The sequence below is a fragment of the Nyctibius grandis genome, chromosome 16, assembly GCF_013368605.1.
Source record: "Nyctibius grandis isolate bNycGra1 chromosome 16, bNycGra1.pri, whole genome shotgun sequence".
NCBI lineage: Eukaryota > Metazoa > Chordata > Aves > Nyctibiiformes > Nyctibiidae > Nyctibius > Nyctibius grandis.
This window is the reverse complement of record NC_090673.1, coordinates 7,885,577-7,907,212: the sequence shown is the minus strand read 5'-3', so window position 1 is coordinate 7,907,212 and position 21,636 is coordinate 7,885,577. Positions and strand designations below refer to the sequence as shown.

Genomic DNA, 21,636 nt, shown 5'->3' with positions numbered 1-21,636 from the left:
TCCTATACAAACATCAGGTTGTTGCTTGTTGGACTGTCAATCAATGCTTGTTCTCCAGCACAGATTTCAGGGCAAGCCCGGCAGTGCCGGAGGCTATCAGCCCAGCAGCTGGATGTAAGGGCTATTTTAGCCACCACTGCCGTGAGTTGTGCCGTGTCTACCAGAAGAAGAGGCAATACCCACGTTTCTGGGGGTGCAGAGCAGCGTGGGTGTCACTCCCTGCAGCCCCGCTCTCCGCAAACATCAGGGACTGATACGGCATTTGCTGCTGGTGCTGCTGGGCCAATGACTCGTGTCTTTCACAGCCTGGAAACTGAGGCTTTGCCTTTCTCTTCTTTCATTTTCACCCACTCCCTTCTCTGGCTCCCCCACGTTCCAGCCTTACTCTCTGCTACAGACACATATTCCTATCACAGACACCCGCCCCCCATCACCTGCCTCCTCATGGTGATGGAGATGGTGACCACCACCCAGTGACCTACAATGTTCCAACATCTAGGGCAAGATGCCCCGATTTTTCCAAGGGCCTGAGGTTGAGCGCCTCAAAATTACAATACTTAGAAAAGAAAGCAGAACTTAATTGTTTTGATAAGTATTGATCTGTCTAAAAATGCTTTTTTGTGAGATTTTGACCCTGTGCAACATGCTCTAGGTGAACCTGCTTTAGCAGGGGGTTGGACTAGATGATCTCCAGAGGTTCCTTCCAACCCCAACCAGGCTGTGATTTTCGAACTTCTTTTATCCAGGACCAATTCAGGAAATGGTCTCGATTGTAAAAAAAAAAAAATGAGGTCTTTTTTCAAAATGTTCAACAAGCTCCTTCCTGCCGAAACATTTGGAAATTCCAAGAAGTTTCATCTTTTAAGCATTCAAGAAAATGCTTTTCCCAGATTCATCATGAAATGGGATTTATATTTAACAATTCACCTGCATTGAAAAGGAAACAGAAGATGCATAACATTTCTATGTGGGCCAAAGGAAGCACTGTGAGTTGACCCAAAATGAAATGTTCACGGCTTGGTTTTCTTGTCTCCTTTTTTTGCATTAAAAAAAAAACAACCCTCCAAAGAATTTCTCTTTGAACCAAACCTGTCCTGATTTTTGGCTTGGCTCTAGCTGGAACAGGTCTCCCAGGCAGCTCTGCTGAAGCCGTGAGCAAGGGTGTCCTTGTCAGTGGGGTCTCTGTGAGATGCCCTGAGTCATTCACTCTGTAGGTGGCTATTAAAGAGCCCTCAAATGACATTTCCATCCCTGTCTTGGATGTGAAGGACCAAGCAGGACCTCAAAAGGCTTTATCTCCTACTGCCTAGCCCTTCCTGTTCTGTCTCTTTTACTTTAAACAAAACATGGGAAAGGTGTGCACATCCCTGGAAGACCTTAGGGTTCTTTTCCCCACCCTGCATCTCCTCACCTGTCTGTGTGGACCTTGCTCCGGCCCTCCGTTGGGTGAGGTGGGCCTGCTCTGATCAGCAGACTTGGGCTGAGAACGGTCCCGGCTACCATAGCGGTCACAGGAGTAGAAGCGCTGCTTTTCGGAAGAAGAGGAAGAGTGCTGCTTCCTCTCTTGGGACCGGCCACGTTCCTGCTTCTTGTCCTTGGAAGAAGACTCACCAGACTGGGCCACTGAAGGAAGAACATTGGTTGGGGGTCACCAACATGAGGTCCTACTACGCAGACAGGACCCCAAATCACATCAGATGACCACTGTGCATCCTGAAGGGAGGAGGACGAGGAACAAATCCTTGTTTATAAGCTTACCAGCTTCTCCATCGGCCAGCTGATGGGGGGACCTGTCCAAGGACTTCTGCTTCTTCTCTTTCCGCCGGTGGCAGCGGTGGTGATGGTGGTGATGCCCTTGCTCCGGCGGCATGCGCTCCAAGGAGTACTCGTAGAGGTGCATGGCGTGAGGGCGCTGCGGGGCGAGCGTGGAGACGGAGCGTTTCATGGGGCTCGTGTCCGGGATGGGCTGCAAGGCAGACGGAGGGACACGGAGCAGGGTGAGGGCAGGCGCTGCACCGTCCTCAGCTGCTTGGTTCCCAGCATGGGGAGGGTTATACAGTGAGAGATGGGGGCGAGGAGGGGAGGGAGAAAAATGGTTGATTGGATATAACTGGAATGGGCACAAGGACTTGTGGAATGGTAGATTTAGTGCTAAATTTGAGGAGCAACTGTGATCTCCATTTGCTGAAATGGGCTTTACTTTTAGCAGAGTGCCAATGCGCAGGTACCACGGGCGAGGAGCGATATGCAGCACTTCACACCACACACAGCATCACGGGAGTCAACAGGAGGTTAGCAGTGGCATAGGGCAGCACAGTAGCCAAGCGTCTCACAAAGATAATTCCTCAAGCCTAGTTTCACCCAAAGCTGCTTCAGGGCCCGTGGTCATCCCAAAGCAACTCCAAAGAGGAAAGCATGAGAGGGTTGCTGGGCATCACAGGGAAAGGGAGAAAAATCAGGAATAAGTGGGTAAGGTACAGGCCAAGCCACCAAGTAATAACTTCTATCTCCCTACAATTGAAGACAATTTAAGCCTGTCAAACATTTAAACCTCTCTTCTTGTCCCACCATTCCTCCTTGAAGCCCTTGTGGCTGGGACAAACAAGATAGCGTGTATGTCCAGCAATTCTACCAGGCTATCTCCAAAAAATGACTACTTGGGTTTGCTATTGCTGTTTTCAAATCACCTGACACCTTAGTGTAGTAACACAGCCTCCCATGGACATTGCTGGGCCTCGTCCCCATGCCAGTGGCAGCTGCAGACTCTGCTCCCTTCCCTTTGGGTTCAAAGCCTTACAAAGATTCTCTGCAGAAACCAAGACAGGCGGACTGCAGGACAGCTGTCCTCACAGCCTTTCCCTTCCCGACTGCCTAATGAAGGTATAAAGCTCAGAAAATGAGGACAATCCCCATGTTTTCTTCTCTTTCACTCTACCAACCTTCAGCTGCTTTACAGATGGCTCTGTGGTGGAGACAGGGCTTCCTCCATCCTCTGGAGGCTTCCCTGGGTCTACCACCACTGCATCAAAGCTGCGTGGCAGAGGAAAGACCTCGGAGCACGGCGGTCCAGCCTGACCGGGAGAGAGCTCAGGATGTCCTCCGGTCCCTCATCTCTTACGCTTGTTTGGCTTCACAATCCAATACGTGCCTCCAAAGACGGTTCTCACAGAACATTTACTTTGTTCACTGTAACCTTTCCAAAGAGCCCTGTATTATTTTTCCTGTCTACGCTATTTTATTTGCTTACCCCGAAATTCAGATCTCTGCTGCCCCGTGGTATTTACACAGTGCAAAGCCAGTCGTTTCACAGCTCGGCTCGTTATTTTGAGTGGAAAGAACCGCTCTCCCTCCCAGCAGGCTGTCACGGGGGGTTTATCTTGCATGCAAAGGTGCTCTCTGGGCTGAATTTTTGTTTGCTACTCTCTCTTGCTAGGCAGTTACCCAAATTTTGGTGCTTCCCACTGGAAGACAAGGTGGAGAGCTAGAGCCAGAGCGTTTGTCAGGGGCACAGGCAGACACTGCTGGGTAGCAGAACACAGCATAACCTGTGGCACCAGTGTGTCCCCGGGCTCTGCACCAGGTCAGTTAGCAGGACCGTGTGGTGCTGTGTTTGTCTCTCGCTGTGTGCACTTTCTACGGCCAAGAAATTCTGCTGAAGAGCTTCGTGTTTGTCCTCCATGCTTACTGCTGAGCCTGAAGGTAGAGGAGGGCAGAAAGGTCCATAAACTGGACAGGCAGATTCCAGATTTGATGGATATGGGCAAAAAAGTGAAAAGTGTAAACACTTCCCACTAAAACCACTTATCCAGATTTCCAAAATCTATATAGGAGCTACCAGAAAGAAGATGACAGAAATTTCCCAAGAAAAAGCCTGCCAAATCAGTAAGAAATTAGCATTTCTCTTTGGACTTTGAATCTGATCCTGTGCTCATTCCAGGGACTGAAGTCCCCACTGACGCTAATGGGAAGCAGGAAAGCAACGAACACCCTTTCCATAAATCCTGACAATGCTCTCGTTACGTTAACGGGGCACGCACACGCTCCCTACAAGCCTCGGGAGACTACACCATAACCCTTCAGAGAGTTACTAATTGCTTCTTCATTACCAAAACGATTGTGTTCACTTCCTAAATTCCTGTGTAACAAGGCATACAGAAACAAATAAAGAAGCAAAACAAACAAATAAAAGCGTGCAATTGTGGATCGAGGGGACTGCAGCAAAGTGGGAAGAGACAGCGGCTGTGTCAGTGCAACATTGGACTCCAAATGAGAAGGGAAAAAAGTAAAGGGTTAAGGAAGGTTCATTATTTCTTAACAGGAATTTAATAGGATACAACTTAGTGCAAACTACATACTGCTAGGTAACTCCCAGGTGACCGTGCTTTGCTCCTCTGCAAACAATTCGGACAAGATGAGAGACATTATTTGAAGCAGCCCCACAGTACAGCCATTGTCAGACATCGCGGCAGATGCGCAGCAGACAGGATGACGAGAAGGGAGAGGAGGTGATGGGGGAGGAGGACGGCAAAGGGGGATGCAGGAGGCGAGATTGAAAGGATAGGAAAATTATTTTTTTAAAAAAAAGTGGGAACGCAAAAAGACAGAGGAACAACAGGCAAACAGAAAGGGAGACATCCAGAAACAGAAAGCATTGCAAATAAAGAGTTATAAACAACTCAGAGTTTGGGGGGAGCAGAAGCAGCACGTGAGAGGGAGGGTGGAGGGCACGGAGCGGGGAGACACACAGAAAGTACATCGGTTATTCAGCTGAAGCTACAACCACCAAAACTTTGTATTATTAAATGAGGTTAAAGCTGCTCAGATATTACGGGCCTGATTCATCACGAGATTAGACAGCTTTCACATGGGGCAGCTGTGCCCTGGGGAACACATACCGTACTTCTGCGAGAGGGACTCACTTCTGGAAATATCTGACTGCAATGGAGAGGAGTTTCCCAAGGAAAGGCTCGTGCTGCTGCCAACTCCATTGCCTTGGAAGGAAAGATGTTACTTGTGGTCTAGAATAAAGGACAACTTTGTTCTAGGAAGGGGGAAGGGAGGGAGTACAGGTTTGCTTTGGGGTCTGTTTCTTTTATTCAGCATGTTGAGTAGCGTTCCTGATAACGCAGAGAACCCAGCTCTCATACAAAGGCTGCAGTTTCTGAAGTCAGCTGGGAAATTCGCTGGCCCATGAGCACACCTTGTGCCAGCCTGAGCACGTTAGCACAGAGATTGCGTCTGTTGGAGCTGTTGCTGTGTACAATAAACAGGCTTTTAGATTTAGGGTGCAGGATTTCTTTCACGTTCTGCTTCCCATGAGGAGCGATAGGAACAGCCCACAACCACGGGCTGCTCACTCCTGACTGTATGAATCAGGCCCTTTGAATGAGGGACACGTGACTATGAGTGGTAAGATGCTCTGACACACAGGAGGCAGGACAGTGGCTGGAGAGCATCTGGGACAAGCAGCTAGCAATGAACATGTGAAATGGCCAGAAATGATCTGTGAAAACCATGACAGCCTACACACTAGGTAGCATCCACAAGCTGCTGTAAAAGTCAGTTCTAATGACAAGATTTCTTTACAAGAAGTTAAACATGGGGAATCATAGAATGGTTTGGGTTGGAAGGGATTTTAAAGATCAACCCTCCTGCCATGGGCAGGGACACCTTCCACTAGACGAGGTTGCCTGGTCAGTCCTCAGCAACATTTTACTGACCAAAGTCACAATACAGCATATGCTAAATACTATGTGAAGGGAAAAAAACAGGGAGGATGCTTAGTGTCTTAATGCAGCCTTCCAGGCACAGGCTCCCCAGTATTTCCTGTACCTACTACATTCATCAAAGAGAACATGGCACATCTCCAGCTTTTTTTTATGGCTAGGGCACAGGAGCATGCCTTGACTGTCTGTCTAGATAGATGGCACGCAACTGTCAACGGGAAAATTATGCCTTCCAGGAATAGAGGCTGGCAAACAATATAGTCCCCGGTTAATCAGAATAGACACGCTAGGGGAGGTAGTCATCAGTTAGCGACCCGAACAGAGGGATTTCTCTAGGTTGCTGCAACCAGGGATGAATAGATCTGAGGACAGTGCTGTGTCTACACATGAATACCTGCCGTTCAGGCACAAAGGCTTGTTACTTATCTCCAGGTTCAGCAAACATCTTTTAAAACAGATATTCACAAGCAACTTCCAACAACATGGAAAGCAGAGAGAAGATACTGAGTTCTTGACCCACTTTCAGTCTCCCACCTCCAGTAAAGTCTCCCTTGCTCACCTGAGTTTCAGCGGCCAGGCGCGGCATGGAAGCTGCCCGCCCCTGGCTCTCCAGGCCTGGTTGGTGCTCTCCATTGGCAAGTGTGGGGCTGATTTCCCTCATTTCTACCACCTGATTGAAACAAGAGATGGTTTCAGTAGCAAGAATATGAATATCAGGTTCGAAGCCATCATCTGTGCAGGCTCTGCTAAGTTTGATTTAATTGTGAAGTGAAGCTGGGAGGGGAAAGAGAGTAAATTAAGAGCTGTGGAATACTCAGGTTTCTCTAGCTACAGCATTGTCTTCAACAAGGACAAGAGTGGGCCAAGCTCTTCCACCAACCATGGCAATGAGTGCCAGCTGTGACCTGTGAAACCCCTCATATGAGTTCGTACATTAATGACAATGGGATTGGGACAATGGAACAACTAGGAAGAGATGACCTTAAGTAACCTATTGCAGCAGACAGATAATTCCACAAAAAGCGTGTCCACATGTACAGCTATCAGACTGTAGAAGATAATCACACTTGTATTTTCTCCATAACATTCAAGCAAACTTTGGGTTATAAGAGAGAGAACAATACTCGTCTCAAGGGACAGATCTACTGTCTACGGCTTTTCACCCTGTCTTCACCTGTTTTTTCTAAACATTTCCTAAAATTTCTAAAAATCTGCTGCATTTCTAAAGTCTACTGAATCTCACCCTGTCTTCACCTGTTTGCTCACCCGTTCAATAGGGATTTCTTCTGAGTGGCCTCGTTCAAAAGCTGGTGTCCTTGTTTCATAAAACACATCTTGGGTGCGTTGGGTCCCCCAAGAACTGGACTCTTTGATCCCACCCTCTGGGGCTGGTCTGTCAGAAGGAAAGAGGAAAACAATTAATTCTTTTGCAGAGAGATTTTGCTGACCTTATTGTGATGAAGGCAAAGCACTCAGGTACCATTTGAGGTTCCACTTACAAAACTAGTTGCAGGACAGGCACAGCTGCTGGCAAAACTATAAGTCCCCTGGGTTTTGCCAGGGCCACTTTCTATATAGCCTGAAAATCCCGTGAGCAACAAGGAAACCAAATCAGTCAGCACTTTTTTTTTCAGTAACTGAGGAAATCAGCTTCTGCAGCTCAAGTTCTGATGAAGAAGAATGAGTAATTTTGGAGTTCAGGCAAATTATGTATGGAAGACCAATTAGACAAATAGCCCTAAATAACATTGGTCATAGATCTGTGGCCATGATAAAGCACCTTCACTGAATGTACAGTGGTACAGATGGCCTCGGGTTTCACTGTTGAATCTGATGTTATTCAGCCATTTGAATCAGGGTTATTCAGGACATTTAAACCTCAGATGTCTATCATTAAAAATCCATAGCACTTGTGACCCAGAAGAAAGTCACCTGCAGAAGAGCAGGAAATGGAGAATTGATTAGGGATCACTGTCACTATAACTACTTCATAAGCTCTCTGTGGAGCTATTGTTTTGCCCAAAGAGAAAGACCCAGATTCTGTCCTGGAAAGTCTCACGAAGCTCTTGCTGTTACCAAGTGCAACGAGCTTGAGGGATGACTTTGCTCCCAAGGACCTTTTTACTCCTGAGAACTCACTGGTGGTTGGTGGGTTGGGACTTGCTTGGTTGTTTTGCAATGATCCCAAATTCCTGTAAGCAAACTCACACAACTGGCCACAATGGAAAGGCTCTCCAATTAAGATTCAGAGGAGACCATGAAGAAAACATACAGCTCTGAAGAATCCAATGCTAGCAGCACATGGATAACTGTACCTGAGGCAGCAGTGGGAAGCAGAGACACAGAGGCATTTTGGTAGCCACTGGTGGGAAATTGTCCCAGCCATGGCATGATGGGGCTGCTGGTCTTCATGTCACCAGCTGTGCTGCCCCACATCCAGAGCAACTGAAACAGCAGCGGTCAGGGCTGATGCGTGTGCCCAGTGCGCCCCTTCTCTGCGTCACAGCTTTGGTGGGGAGGTCGCGGGATACTCACAACGCGCCCCCGTTGTTGAGCGAGGCTGAGCTTTTCTGGCGAAGGAACGCCTTTGCGTTGTTGAATGCTGTGGGCTGGGTTTGCTCCAAAGTGGCCTTCAAGGGGTGGAAGAGCGACACCGGTCCAGGCTGTGAAGCACAAGGAAAGGTTGTCAGAGACAGAGCTGTGTATGGGGAAGACAGACTGCAGTATGTTTTCTAGTTAATAAAATGTCCACCTTGTCACCCTGAAAGATCAGCCCAGCAGAAAGCACACCCCAGCCTTCCCATAGCTGTCAGAGGCTCTAAAGGACAATTGCTGCGCTCAGCTTTGCACAGGCCAAAGTTGTGCAAAGAGATGTCCCTCTAACAAAGTATTCCCCCAGTCACCAGAGCGTAGCAGGGATTTCATACGCTGATGTGACCAAAGGGGCTGTGCAATTCAGATGGCGCATTGTGACACTGGGTCCGCTCCAGCCTCCCATCTGCGAGACAGACAGATAAGCCATGCTGGAGATCAGCTGGATGATCATCCTGAAATCAATAGGTATTTGTCCTATCGGAAATCTTCAGGGTTTCAATACCAAGCCAGTTGTGTGGAAATACTTTTGAGAAATTGGAAAAATCTTAAAATCTATTAAAGCCAAAATGATTTTGAATAATTCCCATTTTTGAAAGCAACTTAAACATTTTAGAGCCAAACGATCAACAGCTTTCAATAATTCTTCGGTGTCCTAAAGAAATCTTTTGGTGTTCTCCAGTCCCTAGGCCACTTCTGAAAATAGGACTTAGACTGCCAAGTCGCTTGACATCTTTTTGAAAAGATCTTTCCAGACCTACTGGAAAAGCCAACTGCACCATTTTTTTTTTTTAAATTTTTTTTTTTTTTTTTGAGAAAGAGAGACTTTCAGAAGAGGTTTCCATTTTTGAGACAGCATTTTCAAATCCTGCCTGGAGAAGCACTGAGACTTTCTGGATGGAACGTGTCAGTGACTCTCATGACAGCTGCCCAGTGCTGGAGAAGAGGGAGGACAGAGGACACCTTTTTGGCTGAGTACCTGGCACAGGCCTCCGGGAGGCTGGTGGACTTGTTCCCTGCTGTTCTTATTCTGCTTGTAGAAGTCGAATATCATCAGCGCTGCGTAGACCTTCCCCACAGTCATCTCATCGGCTGCCAGAGGATGGTGAAACGCAGCAGAGGCGTTCAGGTGAGGAAAGGGGAAGGATCAGGAGAAGAGAAGAAGAATAAGTCAAAGAGCACAAGAAATAACAACAAATGGATATGAAAAACAAGGAGGAAGAAGAGGCGACATTAGAATAAGGAGGCAAAACAGACACAGAAAAGTGGAGGAAAGAAAAAAGAGCAAGAAAAGTTACAATGAACTCCTTGAGATCTTTGCCTGTTGCTGCCTTTCACATCTGAGAAGGATGGCCCCTGTCTCTAGCTCTCTGTGGCAAATATTCACGGAGACCATGTAGAAGAAAAACAGTCAGGCAAACTCTGGCATTGTAAGCATTGCTGACAGAAGAACTGCTAAATTAATACCAGATCCACAGCCAGCTTTTTATCAACAAAGAAGCCTTATTCCTATTTCTTTGAATTATAGTCAACTGGGGCATAATGGGCTAATATACATTTAAAGAGTATTTCATTCTTCCAGATGTCTTTTTTCACCCTCACAGCTCTGCTACCAGCCCTTCCCTGGACGGCAGCTGAGCACTTACTGTAGAGCAAAGAGTTAAAGCGCCAGATACACAGGCATCAAGAGAGGAGGGGGGGAAAAAAGACTTAAGCAGTCACTACTCACTGATCTGCACCTCCTCAGCTCCCTCATTTTTCTTAATTAACAATGCCTTTATTGCTCTGCACTGCTTCTCATTAATCAGGAATCCAGAGCCCTTGTCTTGGCCAATCAAGATAATGGCAAACTTTCCATTTTCTCAGGACATCATCAAGTAACACCGAAGCCTTGAGCCCCAGAATACCTCACTGCTGCTTCTGTAAGTTCTCAGCAAAATTTAATTTTTTTCTCCTGGTTTTCTGGAGCCCAGATGGTAGAAGTTGCTTTCCCGTCCTGTAAGTCACAGGCTAGAACTATGAAAAAGCTGTGGAAGAGGCCACACAGGGCACCAGTCCCTTCTCAGCATGGTGTTTTTTTTTTTATTAAGTATAGGAAATCTACTGTAGCATAATGAAATACATGCCCAGATGGAACCTCAGCTTCGTTACTCCTTACGTGACCATGGCACGGAGATGTGGGCTGTGAACCCTGCAGAGAGGATACCTAGAAGCTGACCTGCACTCAGTTTCTTTGCTGCATCCTCTAGATGACCATGCACCTAGATGGGGCTAGGGACAGAGCAGGCAAGGAGGGAGAAACCTGCCCTGGGCTCTTAGGCAGCTGGGATGGGTTGGGTGCTTGCTGCTGAACCACTTACGTTTGTGAGGAGGCACCAGTAAATCCAGTGTCTTCTGGGACAGATTGGGCCAAACTAGCGAGATCTCCTTTCTCAGCTCAGCATCACACTGGTGCTGTTTAACACCCCCTGCAGAAAGGGAGGGAAAAGAAAGAGGCACATGAAGAAGAGCAAAGTTTTTGGCAATGAGACATAAGCATGCTACTCTGCATCGGCAGCACCGAACAGTAGCTACGCCGCAATGTGAACCAGAAAGAGCCCAACACAGCGGCGTTATTCAAATGACCAAAGCGAGGTCTCAATACACAAGTGGAAAGTAATTAAAGTATGTGTAAGCCAACAGGCCAGCTCCCAAAGGAATGCGCCGCACAGCAGGCAATTAAGTGGTTCATCAGAATGACAGAGATTATTTTTCTAAGAGAAAAGTAATGGGAGGAGGCTCTGGGTACTCTGCTACGTGGTGGTTTGAACTCCCACACCGAAACTCATTAGGGAGGGTTTATTAAGGGCCTGTTAGTCTTACTAAAGACTCAATTAAATGCAGCACAAGAAACCTATTCAAACAAGCACATACAACAAAACAGGTCAAAACCTCACAACCCACAGCAGGTATAAACCTTAGAAAGAATCCAGCGCTATCAGCTGAGCTGTCTTCTCCGGTTCCCTTCCAGTGTGTGGCCAAAAAAAAGGGTGGGGGGGAGCCTTCTTCACTTGAAAAAGGCTGTTTTAATTATTATTGCTGACAGGTAACTAGAATCCTAAAATAACATAAGCTCTCAGCGTCCTTATCTAGAGGTTATCACTAACATAAGGTGCTGGCCCCTAAAATCCCAGGTAGCCCTAAATGCATGCTTAGAAATGAGTGTCTGATACTCGCCCTCACTCCCTACAGGAGTCCCAGTGGCCCCATAATTTTGTCTTCTTCCAGCAGTGCCTACCCAAACCATCAAAGACAAAGTTTAAGCAACATATGAGGGAGGTAATTAATACAGAGAGGTTGAACATATGGCCTAAAACCACTTGGGAAAAGCACAACATCCTAACCCTGCCCTGCCCTTTGCTCGTAAGAGCATTGTTACCTCCTGTTAACTTTTAAATTAGGTATAAAAGTGCTTTGGCCCTTCATGCCATGATCTGACCCCAGCCAGCCTGATTACATACTGTAACAACCCAGAGAAAAGGCCAGTATATTTTATTACATTGCAATATTTAATTGGCAAGTCAAGTAAATGCCTGATTAAACACTTAAATAATTAAATTTTATCTCAAGGCGGAACACAGTTCACGGCACTTGGAGTCACTGCTTCGCTGCCAGCAGGCAGCAGTTGGAGAGGAAGGGCTGTTTTTTTCTCTCCTCATGCTGGAATAGTTTAGAAAAGAGGTGTGGAAACTCTCATTTCTGTTATACAGCACCAAGCACATGCACAGGGCTTCTCCTCTGAGAGCTCCCAACTGGGATGGCCAAAGCTCTCCACATCTCATCAACAGGGATGCCAGGATGTGGCCACCCCAAAGGCAAAGTGATGCTCAGGACCCCTCTCTGTTGCCTGTCCCCAGATCTCCCTTGTCCTCGGGCACTGGCAGAGGGCACACAGGCAAGAGGAAAACAGGATTTCCACCCGGGGCAGAACTCCTGTGGTTTCAGGAGGACACCAAGCCCACAGCCAAGTTGGGGTTTGAGCACATGTGGGCTATCAGCCATCACCTCCCCCTCACCTGAGGCGAGTTTGATTTCTAGGGCAGTGCGGATCAAGGCCATCAGTGTGGACGTGAAGTGGACGGTTAAATCTTCAGGCGAGATTGGCATGTTCATCCGCACCAGGCGCTGGAGAGAGAAGTGCGGTCGCTGTGAGCGTGGGTCAGGATTCCTCCCCCCACCACCCCTTCCCTCCCCGCCGTGAGCCCTTAGAAACAGCCAGATTACAAACATCTGTGAACTTTTTGTGCGCTGAGCTAAAATGCATCTTCTCCATGTAGACGTCAGCTCCTTTTGAGGAGCAGGTCTGAGCTGTAACGGTGGCTTTAGTGGTTAAACAACTGATTTGCCAGCATTTGTACTGCAATCCTACAAAGAGAGTTCTTCTAAAAGAAGCCAGTTCGAATGCTCTCATCCCATCTCACAGCCTGGTACCCTGCTCCTGACAGTCTCCAACTATGTCTGCAGCCTCCAGACAGGTGGCTGGTACCCATCACCCCTGCCAAAGCAGCACACTCAGGAGATAGAAACCATGAAGCCACCTCCGCCATCCTTTCCTACACCAGCTGCCTTCACCTATATTCTGGTTCTACCACAGGAGCAATAGCAACAAATGGGACCTGGCACGGTTGAATGACATAAGATGAGGAAGGATTTGCATCTCCCATCCAAGGATGCAGCTCCATCCAGAAAGTGACTGCGCCTCTTCCAGCTGTGCAGGTGGCATTGCCAGTGAGCGGGATGTGAAGGAGGCACTTCCAGTGACAATGACAACAGGAGGCATGTGAGTGCGTGGTGCAAGAGCTGTGCGGACTCTGGAGTGGTCCCATGATGGTGCATTTTGTACGCAGCCTGAAGCACACTTGAAACCAAGGCTGCTGAGCCCTGTGGTGTGGCTCAAGCACTCCGGGGCAGATTGGGACGGGCTGCTAATAGCTAAAGGTGTGCAATAACCTTTTTTATTGGAGACACTTGGGTTCTGTCGCTTACCTCCTTTCACTGTGGGCATCCCTGGAGTCCTGAAGGTCTCCTCCTTTCCTTCCAGTTACACAGCTCCATCCAGTCCTTACCCATAGAGGAAGGGGCTGGATTAACTTGAGCAGGACTCTAATTTCCCCCAACTATGTTCTTTCAGTCCTAACATGGAATAGACCCTCAGGAGCAGCATCTTCCAAGATCTTCAGACCTGGTAACAACTTCTTCCCCATCACCAGCCACGACCGCCACTGACAGGGCAAATTCATCATTCTTGTAAGCAATGAAGCACCTGAGATTGCTTTGGAAAGCTGTGGCTCCCTTAACACCGCTGGCAGCAGAGCAGGTAAATGCAGACAGGGAGAAGCACTGCAAGCCTAGCTGATAACCTTAGCAATGCATTTGAAGGATGGATTTCTTCTCCTTCAGCAACCTAATGATTTCTCAGCTCCTCAGCTTTCACAAGCTGTTTAGAAACTTCCTCGGCCGGAGCCATATCAGACAAGCCTCCGCGTTTCCGTTCTCCAGGGTTACGTGCAACCCGAGGAAGTCACTGGGCGTTAATCTGAGCAGAGCCTCGCAGCAGCCTGTAAAACCAAGTGTTAGCCTGGCCTGGGCCCCTTGCTTGGGAGGGAATTTCATCCCCATCTGAAAGCTGCTTAAGCTGTTATTTTGATCCCTATCGCTGTACAGAAACCTTCTCTTTGTTTAACAACAGCCCACCACGCTGCTAAAGAAATTTTAGCACAGTGAGCAGCGGGTGCAGAGCTGCCGCGGCGGAGAGTGCACAGGCAAGGCCAGATCCCACCTGGGCTCCGTACGCTGTAATACCATGCAATGTCAATGGCTGTGAATGTTTTTCAGAGATGCAGGTTTGCTGGCTCAGTCCTCACTTCGGACTTGACTGCAGTGGCTCAGGGATGCCTCGGGCAGCCCCACTCACCCTTCTTGCTGGCCTGGAGAAGCTGTGGGGTAGAAGCACTGCTACTCACGGGCAGATTTTTGCTGGTGAAGGGAAACACAGTGTAGCTGAGAGCAGGGACCTGCCTGGAGTCACATGCGAGGCGAGAGGCAGAGCAGGGCAGAGTGCTCAGTGTGAGCCCTCATTCCTGCTCCTATGTTCTACCCAAACCCAAGCCAAGACTGGTGAATGAAGACTTGGCCACCCTTTCCACCACTGGGTTAGCCTCCCTGCTTAGAGAAATCTCTGACATACAACTTCCCAGAGGTACGAACTTAGCTGCCTTAGGCATTTTGGTGCCCTGAGAGAGGACAGGCTCCAGCCCTGGTACCTTCTGCCAGCCGAGGAGAAAATGTCCCTCCAGGGAGGACGTGTGCCAGTGCTGACAGGGGCAGAGAGAGGGCACTGGTCCAGTGCAAAAAGTCTGCTTCTGAAGTGTGCTGACATTCAGAGGATCTGAGACCTCCTTATTTATCTTACTACATGTCTTTGGATCCCATTGCATGCTGCAGGGACAAGAGACTTGTCTAACAACCTACCCCGTCTCCTAAAGTCTGAGGCAAACCATTGTAATCACAAAGATCTTTCTCAAAGCATGCCCAGAGGTTATCTTCCCTGTCTGACAAGCCTCAGAGACAGGGAAACCAAAGCCAAGACTCTCCTCCCTTTACAATTCAATGACAGTATCAAATGCTGGCAACACCACAACCATTTTTTTCTGTTCACTTGTGTCAGATGAAACAGGATTATAATTCAGATTTCTAGCCTCAGCACACAAGAAGTTACAACAAATTGTTATATCGACAAGAGTCCACAGTTACCACTTACAGAATCCCCCTGAATCCCATTTCAGTAGGGGAGAGAGTTAAGGGATGGAGACAGAAGATGCATGGAAGTGAAGAACAAGCAGATGAGAAACAATTCCCCCCAGGAGAGCTCTACCCTCACAAAAACTAGCATGAAAAGACATTTTGGGACTGAGATATCCCAGGTCCCCCCCACCGACTTTCCAGATCGAATTCCCAAAGGGCATGGATGCAGAACACAGGCCACATCACAGCCATACACAGTAATGCTGTATATGAAGATCTTTCCTCCTAAGTTTTAGTCAAGGACAAAGGATTTAGAGGGAGGTTTTACAAGGGGGTTGCACACTGGCAATCTCACACTTGCAGGAGGGTTGGCTGAGCAAAACTCATGTGTAAATGCTGAGTAGGAGTGCTGCCAACAGCCCGACTCTCCCCAGTCCACGTCCCTTCCCTCCTCCCCACCTCAGACAGGGCTTCCCTGCTCCCTGTGCTGCTCCTCTTCCTCCCTTCGCCTCCAGTTTCCTCCAGGAGCATTAGAGGAGAAGCAGCGGGCAGCAGATGGAGTCCCCGCTCTTATTTCCCAGCCGCGCTAGGGGAACCCTCCTCCAGGCCTTGATTTTAATTAGGCGCTTTTGGAGGCATCCCCCTCCCGAGCGAGGGCGAGGGGAGCTCCTGAATGTTTCTGCAGGAAAAGGCACCAGAGGCAGGAGCTGCAATATTGTCTCTAGAGTCTCCTAATTAACTCTGTGCAGATAACGAGGTAGTAACCGATTACAGCCGGGGTTAGGGAGGCAACGCTTTTTCCTCTGGTTACTTGTGTGGTCAGGAGAGGTGCAGACATCCCTCTGCTTCCAGTAGCAATTTAATTGCAAATAAACAAAAAACATCCCTAACGAGAAACCAAACCTTTGTGTCAAGTAAATTGGCAGAATTTATGCCCATTCAGCTTTTGGTTTCTGCAGATCTTCTGTTTAGAATCTTCTTGGACAATGTCCGAATAGGCAGAGAATGTGTTAGAGAAATGGGGGAAAATTCATCCCGGTGTCAAAAGCTGGGCTAAAAGGTCTCCTGCTGGCTCCCAGCCTGCCCCAGAAAGTGAGCACTGAACAGAAATATCTGCACCGTCAATTTTATTCACCAACACATTTATCCAAACGTTAGCAGGAAGGGGAGCATGCCGAGCTATGAATGCCAGGAAAACTAGCTGGCACCCCGATGGATTTGAGTTATTAAGAGCAGCCCCTCAGCAGCTCCCACGCAGCCTCTGGGACAAGAGCTGCTCTGGGAATAATCCCCAAACGTGAATAAATTCGGGACAATGGTATGCCGCTTGTGGGAAACAAGGCTGAGTTTGGTGAATAAATTATTTGCTATGAATAATTCACCCCGACCCAGCTGTAATTATTCCACTCTCATTTAACTCTTCTATTGGCTTCAGAGAGGCTGGCCATGGCCTTCCTCCTTCCCATGGCCAACAGAAGAGCCAGGTCTGTGCCCTGAAACGTGGGCTCTGTCTCTGGCACACAACTGGACCTGCTGCATGGAGTGGTCATCCTACCTTCAGTAGGTGCAACCTTGCTCCTTGTCCAGCAAGAGCGATGCTGATGCTAGCTCTGCGCAGAAGAGGTAGCCAGGCTGGGCAGCTAGCAAATGGACCATTCAAACTCTTGTTTAGCCTTCAGGGACCTAATCCAGGTTTTAAAATCCACGTGGCAGTGACGGGCAGGGTGAGGTGCAGTCCTGGTGCAGATGGGGAGCCAGTCCAGCTCCAAGATCATCCCCATCACATATTGAGGAGCCTTGGCCATGTCAGGAGGTGCTAAAGGGAGAGCCAGAGCCCTCCTAATCCCTGCAATAAATCACCCTTGCAATAGGGTGTGCAAAGCCGTGCTCGACAGCACCAACAGAAGCACAAAATAAAGCCAAGAGCCCCCTGCGGCTGCCAGAGCCTCCAGGCAGGGCTTCGCCTAGAGCTAGACTGGGACAGAGGTGGAGACGTGCCTGCTGGCGATGCTGTTTTCTCCTATCCCTGGAGAGGGAGGTAAAAACATGACCCTGAGGAGCAGCGGGGAAAGGCTTGGGTTATTGCCGCTCCCAGCACCACACCGGTCCTAAGAATCACGCCCTCAGGCTCTCAAAAAACCCTCCTCCAACCCCAGTCTTGCAGACATCTGCGAGATATCTTGACGGCACTGTAGGGCCAGAGAGATTTAGCAGCATCTTGGGCATTTCCTTCTCCCGTTGTCTCTAAAGGTGCACACAAAGCTCTGTGGTGCAAAGGACGGGCTGACTCCAGGAGATGGCAAAGCTGGCTGCCGCTCTGCCCTTACTGCTGCTACTGAATAGCACATAAAAACCCCAGGACACATCACCCGTCACAAGCTGAGTCTGTCTAAGAGGCCTCGAAGTCTCAATACATGACAGTAAACTGAGTGTAAAAATACCACCACCCTCACCTGAAAATGGACCAGAGATCAAAGCTCAAGACACCAGAGCAAAGTCAAAGTGGTTTTCTTCCCTCTTTTCATCTGACTGGGTAGAAGATATTTTAAAATTTATTTCCTTCACCCTTTTCTCCCCGCCTCAGTGCAGGATAGAGCTCTCCTGGTGCCCAAGCTGTGCGTCCACAGGACCCCACGCATGCACCCGCGGGCAAGCAGCAAGCCATGCGCACAGGACTGCAGAGCTGGTCACGGTGACCAAGGAGAACAGTTGAGAAAGGGGAACCAGAAAACAGCAGAAAGGAAGAACAGCAGCTGAGGGGGCTGCGAAGAGGGGAAAATCCAAACGAAAGGACAGTGTGCACAGATACCACAGACAAAGACGGGGGGAAATACACAAAACCTTTGCAAACAGAGAGGACTGGGAAAATATATATGGAAAGAAAAAGGGTGGACACATGGGGCAAAAGAGCTTTTGCCAGACAGAAGAGGAGGGTTTTTAAAAAATCGTTTGGTTCAGAGGGGGAGAGCAGAACTAGTGCAGAGACAAAGCCCTGGCTGCTGTCAGCACCGACTGAGCTATGGCTGCAGGATGAGGGGGTTGTTGGCCCTCCACGCGCTGGCTCTGCGTGGAGGTGTGCGTGGCTAGGGGGGCAGCACTGTCCTCCCCAGGGCTCCCATCAGCTGTGGGAGGGCAGCAAGAGTAACACGGGTGGGAGGGCACCCGGTGGGTGTAGGGCAGGGGGATGTGACCCACGCACAGCCATCATCCAGGGAAGATGCTCAGCACCAAACCACCTCCATCACGTGCTGTTCCTCGTGCTGCACATAGAAGTGGAGGAGGGAGGGAAAGAAAACAGGGTACTGATTCCCCATAGGGTTTAGTTTTATCAGCAGCCATGGCTGGGAGTGGGGATCAGCCCAAGCTGCAGCCTTACACCACAGGAAAAATTCAGATGTGGTCTTAAGTCATATTTCTGTAATTCAGGGTTCTTTGGTAACGTGCAAAATGAATCTGATCACCTCCAAGCTCAGAGAAATCTGATATTCAATCCAGGTTTTAGCTTTTTGACTTGAACCCATCTCTACTTATGGTTCAGTCACACACAGACACCTTTTAAAGGTTTCTTAGTAGATCAGTAAAAATTAAAGACATCTTTAAAAAAATCAGGAGTCTGTATTTTATAAAGAAACCATTCATATGTACCTAAGTTCTGGTATCATCGAGATACCAGCTAACTCACAGGCAGACTAGGGAAGGCACATCTGCAGTGCCTCTGCCCGGGGAAAGGCTGCTGCAACAGCTGAGCACAATCACATAGAGGCACAGAGACACCACACTAAATCAGCCAAAAGGCTTGTTTAAAATGCCTATTTTAACACATGATCCTTTTTCCCCCTTTTATTTTCTTCCTTTTTTAATTGTACAAGATTGGGGAGGGGGAAAAGTGAGCACTTTATGCTTCTGGTACGCATGTGTGACCACAGAGCAGATCTGGTTGCCCAGCTGCAAACACCTACTGCTGGGCTTTCGGCAGGGACACAGCTCTATTGGAAGTCAATGGAAGCTCACAGGTGCTAAAAGGAATCATTGATTACTTTAAAAGCATTAGGTTTCTGTGTACAATTGGTATCTCTAGATAAATGTTTATCTAGCTACCCGTCTAGCTGAAATAGCTGAGACCTGGGAGCTGGTGTTTTGAGGTAGGTGGGTTTCTCAAGCTTAGTTATGGTATGGTGGGTATGAACTGCTCGTAATAGAGATGCTCTTTCAAAGCAGCTTCCATAGTGGCCAGAAACAAATCAAAAGGAGTACAGAAAAGATATCTAACTGGTTAGCTTTAAGGCTCTGTTTAATTTTCTTTTTATTTTAAAAGAGGAAGGATCTTGTAGGAAGCCATATCTGAACCTCTTCTTGCTGCTAAGTGCCCTACACAAAGGCAGGCCCAGGTTTGGGTTTAGCTTGCGTCTCTGTGCAAAATCTTGCTTTCATATAGCCTCAGTGAAAAAAAAACAAGCACTATTGAGGGGCTGTTGGGATGTGGATCCACTGCACCAAGCACAGTGGGATGCAGTAATGAGGCTTGGTGGTGGCTGAAAGGAATCAACAGCAAAAAAACCCCTTTGAGTTTGAGGGATGTTCGATTACCCCAGTGCTAAATGCTCACGACAAACCTCTCCCTCTAAAACCGTGAGGTTCAATGTTAAAAGCTTCCAAGGAATTGCCCTTGCAAGTGCAAATTCCCAAGCGCCATGCAAGCTGCTGGGAGAGCAGTGTGGCTTTCCCTGGAGGCGTCTGGGTCTGCTCCATAATTTCAGCACTGTGTTTATCCCAGTTTCCACGGCGTTCATCCAGGCAGTGTCTGAAAGGCAGCAGCCAGCAGCCTTTTGGATAGAACGCATTTTTGTGGTTCAATTTTAAAGTTTTTCAGAATAAACAATAAGTTTGAGTGATTTCTTCGTTATACTGTCTTAAATGTTTTCTGTTAAAATAATTTCTTTCACGAGGGTGTTTAAGGAGCCCTTCTGGTGTTGCCTCTGTTTAATAGCTTGCTAACTCCTACAGCACTGCCTACTCTAATTACTTCAATCTAATTAAGAGGGGGGAAAAAACAGCATACTACTGAAGGGTTAGTGAGAGAGGATAGTCAAAGAGCTGTAGAAAGAAAAATGGGGATCATGTTGTTGGGGTAATTTGCTCATTAGCACCCTCCCTCCCCAAATTAGCCTAAATGGAAGCAGAATGAGAGAGGGGAGAGAGAAACACTGACAGAGATAGCTGAGACATAGTTAGAAAGACAAACTGATGTGCCATAGTTTCAAAAACCAAAAATAAAGGTTACAAAAAAAAAAAAAAAAAAGCAGAAGATCCAAAATCCAGTCTGCTTGGAAAGCAGAGAAAGCACCAGAAAAGTCCAGGAGAACAACACTAATGTCACAGAAAAGCGGCACCCGCTTCAGCCACGGCACAAAAAGCTGGTGGTTTGGCAGGTGGTTCTAGGGGGGGTGGTCTACCTTATAGGCAACGCGAGCAGGGCATTTCTTTCCAAGGCCTAGAGGTGGGGACATGTGTCTCAGCATCTCATACATGTCTGTGTAACTGATGCGCCCGCTGGGAGCCAAAGGGAGGGAGGCAAAAGCGAGAGGAGACAGAAATCAAACCAGACCGGGTGGGGAAGAGGAATGGGATGGGGAAAGGGGCAACGCAAGGGAGAAATGAAAAGGAGGAGAGAGAAGGGAAGCAGACAAGAAAACAGATCGGTTAATAAGATTTCTCAGGAAAACAAAACCAAAATAAAGAGGTGGGTAAGTAGAAAGGTTTCTCCGCTTCCGTTGCTGTGTTTCAACGCCCAACGTCTCCTCCTCACTGCAGGGATGTCCCGTGGCCAGGGCTGTCCCTCGGCACATGGGTCCCTGTGGGGAATGATTGATGTCTCCGCTCGGGTGGAGAGGGTGTGGGGAGGGCTGGGGTTTGGCTGGCTCTTTGTGGGGTGGAGTGACGCTTCCCTTCTCACCCCACCCAAACCAGCCAGCCAAGAGGCTGCGTTCACCATGCCAGGGAGAGCTGGTAGGCAGAGTTATGGGACAGGGAGAGATGGGGATCAGAGAAAACCCTCAGCTTTCCTTCAGTGAATAAAGAGTTGGGTTTTCAGGTTAGCCCGTGGGCTATAAGAGAAGCAAAAAGCCAGTCCTGGTGTGTTTTGCTCAGGGAACAGACTGGGACTGCTCTGACTCCAAGCCAAAGGTGCAACTCTGCAAAACCTCAGCTAGCCTGAATTCAGCTTTGACAAAACCAGAGCCCAGCACTCAATTTGCTGGAGGGTGGTGGAAAGGCGACCTGTTTCTCCCTTACATTTGGTGAGGCCCCTCTTTCATCAAACCAATGTCAACTGGTTGTCTCCGAGGGCAGCTGGCTGCCCTACATGTTAGAGGGAACTGGGAATTGCAGAGATTTGGGAAAAGGCCCTTAAACCTGTCCCATTATTGATGGCATCTACCTTCAGTGCACGTTGGTGGCAAACAAAATTCTGCCCTGAAAAGCAAGGGATGCAGAAACAACAAGGAATTCTCCTGCTTCACCTTTTTCTGGCTACTGA

General features: G+C 48.3%; 1 protein-coding gene across 1 annotated transcript in view; it reads right to left on the bottom strand.

Moving 5' to 3' along the window:
- The window catches only part of CACNA1B (calcium voltage-gated channel subunit alpha1 B), a 285,302-nt gene that overhangs the window by 1,470 nt on the left and 262,196 nt on the right, over positions 1-21,636 (bottom strand). The window contains exons 40-48 of the mRNA XM_068414104.1: positions 12,374-12,482; positions 10,679-10,786; positions 9,298-9,410; positions 8,262-8,389; positions 6,993-7,119; positions 6,286-6,396; positions 4,356-4,391; positions 1,759-1,966; positions 1,412-1,623 (exon numbers count right to left, since the gene is read on the bottom strand). Of these exons, the coding sequence (XP_068270205.1) occupies positions 1,412-1,623; positions 1,759-1,966; positions 4,356-4,391; positions 6,286-6,396; positions 6,993-7,119; positions 8,262-8,389; positions 9,298-9,410; positions 10,679-10,786; positions 12,374-12,482 (1,152 nt within the window). The remainder of the gene's footprint in view (positions 1-1,411; positions 1,624-1,758; positions 1,967-4,355; positions 4,392-6,285; positions 6,397-6,992; positions 7,120-8,261; positions 8,390-9,297; positions 9,411-10,678; positions 10,787-12,373; positions 12,483-21,636) is intronic.